At 43.7% G+C, this 10,427-nt stretch overlaps 1 protein-coding gene across 1 annotated transcript; it reads right to left on the bottom strand.

Annotated features, from left to right (window-relative positions):
• Nucleotides 1–487: 487 nt before the first annotated feature.
• Nucleotides 488–10,151, bottom strand: LOC132112545 (beta-1,4 N-acetylgalactosaminyltransferase 1-like). Its single transcript, XM_059520104.1, has 11 exons — nt 10,075–10,151; nt 7,877–7,906; nt 7,662–7,787; nt 7,332–7,435; nt 7,107–7,162; nt 3,057–3,237; nt 1,889–1,975; nt 1,537–1,718; nt 1,180–1,323; nt 866–1,091; nt 488–747 (listed from the first exon to the last, which is right to left on the bottom strand). The coding sequence occupies exons 1-11, from the start codon at nt 10,107–10,109 to the stop codon at nt 566–568; spliced, it is 1,353 nt and encodes a 450-aa protein (XP_059376087.1). The 5' UTR covers nt 10,110–10,151; the 3' UTR covers nt 488–565.
• Between the last annotated feature and the right edge of the window lie 276 nt (nt 10,152–10,427).

Genomic DNA, 10,427 nt, shown 5'->3' with positions numbered 1-10,427 from the left:
TAACGTCATAAGGACAAAAGGTTTAATGTGATGATGTCTTTGAGTGATTGTAAGGAAATGGGTTCAAAAACATCCCAAGAAACATGATGAGGACCAAATGGAGAGGGTTCAATATGGAGGGAAAGTTATGCTTTGCAATTTATTCTTATGAAAGTGAAAGACGTGAAATTTGCAAAGTACGGTAACCCATACTCAGAATTGTTGTTCTGCATTTAACCCATCCAAGTGCACACCGACACAGTGAGTAGGGAACACACCCAGAGCAGTCGGCAGCTATTTTTTTCCAGCACCCAGGGAGCAACTGGGGGTTCAGTACCTTGCTCAAGGGCACTTTAGCCATGGGTATTGAGGGTGGAAGAGAGCCCTGTTCATTCACTCCCCACACCTACATGTCCTGCCACCACTGAGACTCGACTCTGTGACCTTCAGGTTACAAGTCCAACTCTCTAACCATTAGGCCAACACTGTTTGCATTATCCTTTAGGTGACGTAGCTGGCAGATGTTTTGTGAATAATCGATAATCAGATTTGATTGTTTTAAAAAATAATTACTAATTATTACTAATCAGTACTTGATGTAGTTAAGATAGTTCTTAAAGAAATGGTGAGCCAGTTTTCGCCTTTCATCAGATTTTCTTTGATTCCTATAAATGTCATATTCATCCTGTGCTCGATGTGTCTGGTGACCAACAGAAAGGCCTTTACACGAAGCAACCATCAGCTTGCCAACTCCATCAATGAAGAACTCTGAAGTCAGTGGTGATCATTCAAAGATGAGACATGGAAACAAAGAATGGATGGACATGGTAAGACATTAGAAGAACGAAATGTGCTTGGAATCAATCAATGAAGATGTTACACTTACCGGTGTGAGCGACTCTTTTGAGGAACGGATCAAAGCCAACCCTTCGTACAGCATCAGTCCTAGCCAAGAAATAATTAACAACACCATCCACTAGAAAGCAGCCATCATAACCTGGAAGTGGTTGATGAAACTCTCTAATACGTCTTAGGCAGCCGCCGTCATTCTCATCTCCCTCGTCATACTGCAGAACAAAGTAGAACTGGTCCCCCGAAACCTCACCACCAAGCTAATCAACGAAAACAAGCTTTTACAACAAGTATATATTGCTAAAAGACTTTTCTCTAGTTCGTAAAAGAATATCCATTTATACTTACAACATCTAGATCTGGAAGTGCTTCCATAATCTCCACAAATCTCTCGATCCGTGTCTCACTCAAGAACTCAAAGTCGTCATCAACCCACAGGAAGTATTTAGTTGTGAGTTGAGATACAGCCAGATTTCTGCCTGCAAACCAGCCCTGAGAAGATACCATAATCATCAGCAGTGATAAATTACCAGGTCATCAACACTTGGTGTCCACAGGCCAATTTACAGCGAACTAGCAAACAGCAACAGACATGTTTGTGGGGTTTTGTCAGATCAGTGTGTTCCCTCTGTTGGTGCCTGAGGTATAAAGAGCTGACAGTAGGCACAAATTTTCGCCTATTGAATATGTGTAAGCGATGTTTACCTGTGCAGGAGGCATGATGTAATGCTCAATGTTGTTTCCAGACACATTTTCAGGTTTCAGGCTGTCATCCGCAACAATGATCTTGATCTTTGGGTAAAATTTCCTGATACTCTGGATGAGGACACTCAGCTCCTTATACCTCAGAAAGGTCTTGGTTATTATGGTCACTTGTGAGTTGATATCTGAGAGACAAAAGAGTTCCTTGGTTTAACTGTTCACAAATTTGAACTATGTTTTACTCAGGACAATTTCATTTTTGTTTAACTTACATATCACATTACATTTATGCAAGCATATGTGATGTTGCAATCTTGTGTGTGTGTGTGTGTGTGTGTGTGTGTGGTGGTATCACCTTTTCCTGGGTCATACAAAACAGGAACTGACGGTCTCCTGATCATGATTGGAAATATGGCCTTGTGATCCCCAAAAGTAAAAAAAACTAAGGAAAGAAGATAAGAGACTGTTTCTAACAATAAGAAGCAAACATTTTTAATTGGAATTTTTTTTTCAGCGGTTAGGCTAACTATTAGATCCAAATGGTTAGTTTTAGATATGTATGATGGAAATTCTTTAAATCTTGCATACGTATAATCATGAAGGCTCTTTCACATCAAGAAGGATCTAGGCTATTAAAAGGATAATTTGGTATCGACATTTAATTATCAGTGTGAGTCTGCCGCTTTAAATGTTCAAGCTTTTTACAGTCGATCCATTTGGTTGTGATTGGATGCCAGTGTTTTGATCTTTCATCAGTTGAAAAAATTGTTTCTTAAGAAATAATCCTACTAAAATATCATTCCTCCATGTTGTATTGGTTGCATTTGTGATTGAGGACTTCTCCATTTTCACAAAATTGAGAGTAATTATTAAAGCTAATATTTATAGTTACTGTATCTAAACGGGCCTTTATTAAAAAGAAATTCAAAGAACGTTAGACATTATGCTTTATCACTCCTCTCATCTGCAATTATTAGCCCACACACAGGATGCATTTTTCAGTTACTTTTCTTCACAAATGTATCCCAGTAGATGGCAACAAAAGTATCTACCGTATCTTTATGAGTGAATCAACTAATCATTCATTCAACAGATTCGATCAAAACACAGATTCAGTCAAGAATGAATCATCACCACTAATTAACTTGCTCAGAGAGAGGAGTTATGGTTTAATCTGCTGTGGCTTTGTCAGAGGATAAAGAATAGACAGAATAATGCATTGGACAGCAATATTGTGTGTAAAAGAGAAGTAACAATATTACGTTTTTGTTTACTGAATGGTTATAAAAGCAAAATCACACCAACAATCCTGTGTTGGTCTCTTGCTAGCGTGATATTGCTAGTTGTACAAGGTATATAACTTAACTTTTAACTGAACTTTTTCTAAAACATTGAGGCACTTAACTGGCTAGAATGTATCTTCTAACTTGAGTGTTAATCCTGCCTCTTCACTGTGTATTTGAGCAACACATTTTAGTACACATTGTAGGCCTAAGTGTCTTTCCAATACAGATAGCCTTTACCCAGGTCTGATGTTCTGATGTGGTAGATGGTGCTGGTGTAGGTCACTCTGGACAGCAGATCATTGAGGTGTGTGAGGTTGCTGGATGAGATGGTCAGTTCACTCTGACCCTGTCCCTCCACCTGATCTCCATCCAGAAGATCCTCCACTGAGAGCACTCCACTCTTCACACTCAAAGACACCTGCAGACATCACTGTGATTAATGCAAATTAAGTATTTTAAGTTCACATCTAGAACAGAATGTGAATTTAAAGGGGTCCTATTATGCTCTTTTACAAGGTCTTGGTTTTGTTTTGGGGGTGTACTAGAACAGGCTCTCATACTAGGTTGTTTGAAAAACACATTATTTTTCACATATTTTACATTATAACAACACCTCTCTCACCAGTTCGGCATGAATAGCTCAAACAGTTCCTGCATTAAATGAAGGCCTGGCTTCTGAAATATGAAATGTGCTGTGATTGGTTAGTTGCACCAGTCTGTGCTGTGATTGGTTATCTTGGCCAATCTGTGCATTCTGAGCTTTGTAACTTTGTCTATCTTTTTTTATGCTCAAACAGCAACATTATAGAAAAAGCATAATAGCACACCTTTAAGAATTTACATTGAACACTTTTTCTGGTGAAAACAGCATTTAATGTGCATGTATTGTGATTGAATACCTCATACACTGAAAAAAAAAAGAAATTGGCTCAGAAACAATTTTCATGCAGATATAGCTAATTTAATAAATTATTACATCCATCCATCCATCCATCTTCTTCCGCTTATCCGGGGCCGGGTCGCGGGGGCAGCAGTCTAAGCAGAGAACCCCAGACTTCCCTCTCCCTAGACACTTCCTCCAGCTCTTCTGGGGGGACACCGAGGCGTTCCCAGGCCAGCCGGGAGACATAGTCTCTCCAGCGTGTCCTAGGTCTTCCCCGGGGTCTCCTCCCAGTGGGACGCGCCCGGAACACCTTCCCGGGAAGGCGTCCAGGAGGCATCCGGAACAGATGCCCGAGCCACCTCAGCTGACCCCTCTCGATGTGGAGGAGCAGCGGCTCTACTCTGAGCTTCTCCCGGGTGACTGAGCTTCTCACCCTATCTCTAAGCGATCGCCCAGCCACCCTGCGGAGAAAGCTCATTTCGGCCGCCTGTATCCGGGATCTTGTCCTTTCGGTCATGACCCAAAGCTCATGACCATAGGTGAGAGTAGGAACGTAGATTGACCGGTAAATCGAGAGCTTCGCCTTGCTGCTCAGCTCTTTCTTCACCACGACAGACCGGTACATCGACCGCATTACTGCAGAAGCTGCACCGATCCGTCTGTCAATCTCCCGTTCCATCCTTCCCTCACTCGTGAACAAGACCCCAAGATACTTAAACTCCTCCACTTGAGGCAGGAACTCTCCATCAACCTGAAGTGGGCAAGCCACCCTTTTCCGACTGAGGACCATGGCCTCGGATTTGGAGGTGCTGATTCTCATCCCAGCCGCTTCACACTCGGCTGCAAACCGTCCCAGTGCATGCTGAAGGTCCTGGCTTGATGAGGCCAACACGACAACATCATCCGCAAAGAGCAGAGACGAAATCGTGTCGTCACCAAACCTGACCCCCTCCGGCCCCTGGCTGCGCCTAGAAATTCTGTCCATAAAAATCATGAACAGAACCGGCGACAAAGGGCAGCCCTGCCGGAGTCCAACACGCACCGGGAACAAGTCTGACTTACTGCTGGCAATACGAACCAAGCTCCTGCTCCGGTCGTACAGGGACCGGATAGCCCTTAGCAAAGGGCCCCGGACCCCATACTCCCGGAGCATCCTCCACAGGCCGCCGCGAGGGACACAGTCGAATGCCTTCTCCAAATCCACAAAGCACATGTGGACTGGTTGGGCAAACTCCCATGAACCCTCCAGCACCCTGTAGAGGGTATAGAGCTGGTCCAGTGTTCCACGGCCTGGACGAAAACCACACTGTTCCTCCTGAATCCGAGGTTCTACTATCGGCCGGATTCTCCTCTCCAGTACCCTGGCATAGACTTTCCCAGGGAGGCTGAGAAGTGTGATCCCCCTGTAGTTGGAACACACCCTCCGGTCCCCCTTCTTAAAAAGAGGGACCACCACCCCGGTCTGCCATCCCAGAGGCACCGTCCCCGACTGCCACGCGATGCTGCAGAGGCGTGTCAGCCAAGACAGCCCCACAACATCCAGAGACTTGAGGTACTCAGGGCGGATCTCATCCACCCCCGGTGCCCTGCCACCGAGGAGTTTCTTGACTACCTCGGTGACTTCAGCTTGGGTGATGGACGAGTCCACATCTGAGCCCTCAGCCTCTGCTTCCTCAATGGAAGACGTGACAGCGGGATTGAGGAGATCCTCGAAGTATTCCTTCCACCGTCCAACGACATCCCCAGTTGAGGTCAACAGCTCCCCACCTTTACTGTAAACAGCGTTGGTAGGGCACTGCTTCCCTCTCCTGAGGCGCCGGACGGTTTGCCAGAATCTTTTCGAGGCTGACCGATAGTCCTTCTCCATGGCCTCACCGAACTCCTCCCAGGCCCGAGTTTTTGCCTCCACAACCACCCGGGCTGTAGTCCGCTTGGCCTGCCAGTACCTGTCAGCTGCCTCAGGAGTCCCACAAGCCAACCAGGCCCGATAGGACTCCTTCTTCAGCTTGACGGCATCCCTTACTTCCGGTGTCCACCACCGGGTTCGGGGATTGCCACCTCGACAGGCACCGGAAACCTTACGGCCACAGCTCCGAGCGGCCGCTTCGACAATGGAGGTGGAGAACATGGTCCACTCGGACTCAATATCTCCAGCCTCCCTCGGGATCCGGTCGAAGCTCTGCCGGAGGTGGGAGTTGAAGATCTCTCTGACAGGAGACTCGGCCAAACGTTCCCAGCAGACCCTCACCGTACGTTTGGGTCCGCCGAGTCTGTCCAGCTTCCTCCCCTGCCATCGGATCCAACTCACCACCAGGTGGTGATCGGTTGACAGCTCCGCCCCTCTCTTCACCCGAGTGTCCAAGACATACGGCCTGAGGTCGGATGAAACGACCACAAAGTCGATCATCGACCTACGGCCTAGGGTGTCCTGGTGCCACGTGTACTGATGGACACCCTTATGCTTGAACATGGTGTTCGTTATGGACAAGCTGTAACTAGCACAGAAGTCCAATAACTGAACACCGCTCGGGTTCAGATCAGGGGGGCCGTTCCTCCCAATCACGCCCCTCCAGGTGTCACTGTCGTTGCCCACGTGGGCGTTGAAGTCCCCCAGTAAAACGACGGAGTCCCCAGTCGGAGCACTTTCCAGCACCCCTCCCAGAGACTCCAAGAAGGCCGGGTACTCTGCACTGCCGTTCGGCCCATAGGCACAAACGACAGTGAGAGACCTATCCCCGACCCGAAGGCGCAGGGAAGCGACCCTCTCGTTCACCGGGGTAAACTCCAACACATGGCAGCTGAGCTGGGGGGCTATAAGCAAACCCACACCAGCCCGCCGCCTCTCACCATGGGCAACTCCAGAGTGGTGAAGAGTCCATCCTCTCTCGAGGAGTGTGATTCCAGAGCCCAAGCTGTGCGTAGAGGTGAGCCCGACTATCGCTAGTCGGAACCTCTCAACCTCACGCACAATCTCGGGCTCCTTCCCCGCCAATGAGGTGACGTTCCACGTCCCTAGAGCTAGTTTCCGTGTCCAGGGATCGGGCTGTCGAAGCCCCCGCCTTCGACTGCCGCCCGATTGTCTAAGCACCGGCCCCTTACCGTCCCTCCTGTAGGTGGTGAGCCCACGGGAAGGCGGCCCCACGTCGCTCCTTCGGGCTGAGCCCGGCCGGACCCCGTGGGGAGAGGCCCGGCCACCAGGCGCTCGCATACGAGCCCCAACCCCGGGATGGATGGATGGATGGATGAATTAAACATGACATTTTGAATTTGAAAAGGAGAAATAATATTTTCTTGTAAAAAATCATTTTATTTACAACTTAACACTTTTTCTTACAGTGTACTAGGGCTTTTACCCACAATTGACCTTAAATAAAAAAAACTTAAAAAAAGAGCACAAATGGCACCTTGTACACCTCCCTCTTGTTTGTTAAACCTCTCCCTTGTGTTTGAAGAGCAAGACCTGAAATGATGATATAAAAACACAATTCACTATGTTTCAAATTCACTGATCAGAGGAAAATATACTTTTGTAACATTTTTAATATTCTAAGCAACATATAAGCTGAGGTTTTGCTCAGTTAAAACAACACTCCTGAACATGACTCCGTTTACAAGGAATGTAAGTGAACCTGGTATCAAACTTGTCTTCAGAGGAGCTACCCTGAAACCTGTGATTGGATATTGGAGAGGAGAGTTGGCTGGGGCAATAATAATATCTGCGTTTGTCTTCCTCCTGAAAAAATGACATGAAAAATACCACAATGTTGGAAAAACTCAATATATATCTCCCAGAATATCTAATGAAAGAATGATCATTGGAAATTTCAACTGCACCCTTGCTAAGAGAAAATATAATGGAGCAAGTCAATCCTCAATGAGAGGTGTAACAACAAAGATAAACAGAAAAAGGTGTTGTGTTAATAGGACTGTGGGCAAGATGAAGAAAAATCAAGTTCAACCTGAGTTGATATTGCTTGTATTCATTCGCTCTGCGTTCTAGTATGTTATCCATTTCATATGGCACAAATTTCTTTAAGTGTTCAGCTCCTTGACAAGAAACATTTGGCCTGAAGAGTTTCGTCAAACTTGACAAACATATAAAGATCACAGGTTAGGCAGAGCATCTAAACTGGATCTAATTAAGATTAATTAGGAAAATTTTAATAATGCTTACATTGAGATTTCAGATTGTTCAGTACTTAAGCTGTTTAACAGAATAAAGTAAGCAGATCACATTGCTTAGATAATAGTCAGAGAAAGGAAGGTTAAGGTACAGAATCATTGTAAATATATAATGTAACACAAATAGAAGAAACTGAAAAGTTAATACAAATGGGTGTTTCTTCGAATTGACACTGCGCATATGAGGCACTTCAGATCAATGCTGCACTGTTCTTACATAAATCAAGTCTGTTTAGCTTCAATCATGCTGCGCAATTGAGTGCATGCATGACAGCTTACAGTTCATTCTGCATGCATAGCTCTTAGCAATAAAAAAAAAATCACTGCTATAAATGCTGGCTATCTTTCAGCGCCCGACAGGTTTTGGAGCCAAGTGAATATTGACTGCAGCTCCCAAAAAAGATGACAAAAAAATAGCCTAATATATATATATTTTTTAATTCTATATGATCACACTTGTGTGATTAGAACGTTCAGCGCAACATATTCTGTGTTCACGCTTTGGATGGCGCTGAGCCAGAGACATGTTTTTAAGACGCTGCTCATTGAAACCAATCACACACGATTCTGCTGAGCTTATCAATGCAGTGGTCAATCAGAGACATTCAGATGAGTCATCAGTGAAACACCGGTGTTTTGCTGGCTGACTGATTCTGCTGATTAGAAACAACAAAGTGCAGATGTAACTACAATGGAAGTAAGATATTCATTAAACAGTGCAAACAGCTTCAGTGATTAGAGTGGGAGTTTTTGAGAGTGTTTGGGAGTGTAATGGGAGTTTTTAAACACCAGCTAGACTGAAGTCAATGACATTGCTTTTCAATAATGAAAATATTCTTTGCTCTCTTCCTGTACAATGAAAATACACATGGCATGACACCCATATCTGCTACTTAAGTAAAAAGATGGGCTTTATGTGTAGTTAACAGATTACACTAACAAGCTACTTTGCCCAGCTGATTAAAAAAATAATCATAATAACATCTATGAAAAAAGCATTAGAAATATTGAAGAACCCCTGATTTAGATTAACCATTTGTGTTCAGTGCATTTATGTTCCTAGGACTGTTGTTTCGAAGTTTATTCTTTTTCTGTTGTAGCTCAGTTCTTGTTAGTTTATTTCCTTTGTTTCCCATTTGTTTCTATAGTCCACCTGTGTGTACTGTGTATATTTCCTTGTTCTTATAGCCCTCTGTTTCAACTTAACTTGTCAGCTGTTGTCCGTGTGTGTGTGTGTGTGTGTGTGTGTGTGTGTGTGTGTGTGTGTGTGTGTGTGTGTGTGTGTGAAACTGTTGTGTTTGTGGTTCTTTGTGACTTGTCTTTGATTATCTTTCATATCAATAAAAGTACAGTACTTTTATATGGATGTCAGAGGAGAAGCTGAATTAACTGCTTTTGAGGAAACATTTTATTATTTAATGAATTAAAAGACTATCTTCTAATTTTCAACATATCTGCCATTAAACATTTTTTTTTGTTTGTTCTATCACTTGCTCATCAGGAACAGCTGCAGTGAATGGGTGCCGTCAGAATGAGAGTTCAAACAGCTGATAAAAACATCACAAAAATCCACAACACTCCAGTTCAACAATTAACAGAAAATATCAAAAGTTTAATGAAATGTCTTGATGGATTTGTTTCTTAATACACAGCTTTTCACTTGATGTTAATTGATGGACTATAGTTGTGTGGATTACTGTGGTTTTCATCAGCGGTTTGTCAGCAAATTTGGACCATAAGAGAGTAAATATTCGCACAGGATTATTATTAGTATTAGTATTAAATTCAGTTCTGAAGGACACCACTTTGCCCTTCAGAGTTTAGTTCAAACTTACCTCAACACACCTGTCTGGAGGTTTCTAGTATGCCTAGTAAGACCTTGATTAGCTGGCTTAGGTGTGTTTATTTAAGGTTGAAACTAAACTCTACTCTACTAATGAACTGATGAGTTGAAGAAGACATACAAAATGAAGACATACAAAATGCAGTGTTATACTTATATTACATGTTTGAGACCTGCTGCAAAAGTTCAGAGGCTGTAAGTGCTCCAAGTCGAAGAAACACCCTGTTACTAAAATCACCACAGTGCACAGTTGCTCTAAGAATAGTGTAGACCATTTTTAGAGTTTCTAAATATCAATAAACCAATACAGACTAAGAGGAATAAATATGAAGAAAGGACATGCATACCGTGGTGCAAGTGTGCTTTTCTTGCTTTCAAACATGCAACTTAGTATTAAGTAGATGCTCAGTGAACCAACAAGACAAATCAGGAAAGTACGGTGTTTGCACGTCATGCACTTCATTATGGGGGATGATCTGAAAGAACAGTTACACACAGCAATAATAGTCACACTGGAATACATTTATACAGGAACTTTTTAATGAGTGCTAAACATGCAAAATGAATGTAATGCTTGTAACAACACAAAGATGTTCAGTGCAAATGGCATGGGTGACCATTTGTGCGAAGGTACCATCGATGTAGAGGCATATATTGCGATTGAGACATAAACTACCAAGATGACATTTATAATGGGAAG

The sequence above is a fragment of the Carassius carassius genome, chromosome 1 (assembly GCF_963082965.1).
Source record: "Carassius carassius chromosome 1, fCarCar2.1, whole genome shotgun sequence".
Classification (NCBI taxonomy): domain Eukaryota; kingdom Metazoa; phylum Chordata; class Actinopteri; order Cypriniformes; family Cyprinidae; genus Carassius; species Carassius carassius.
This window is presented reverse-complemented; position numbering and strand designations above follow the sequence as displayed.

Coding starts and splice junctions, on each gene's coding strand:
- LOC132112545 (XM_059520104.1), bottom strand. CDS start 10,109: ATGTTTGAAAGCAAGAAAAGCACACTTGCACCACG. Junction 7,163..7,331: donor GAAGACAAGTTTGATACCAG/GTTCACTTACAT, acceptor TCATCATTTCAG/GTCTTGCTCTTCAAACACAA. Junction 3,238..7,106: donor ACAAGAGGGAGGTGTACAAG/GTGCCATTTGTG, acceptor TGATGTCTGCAG/GTGTCTTTGAGTGTGAAGAG.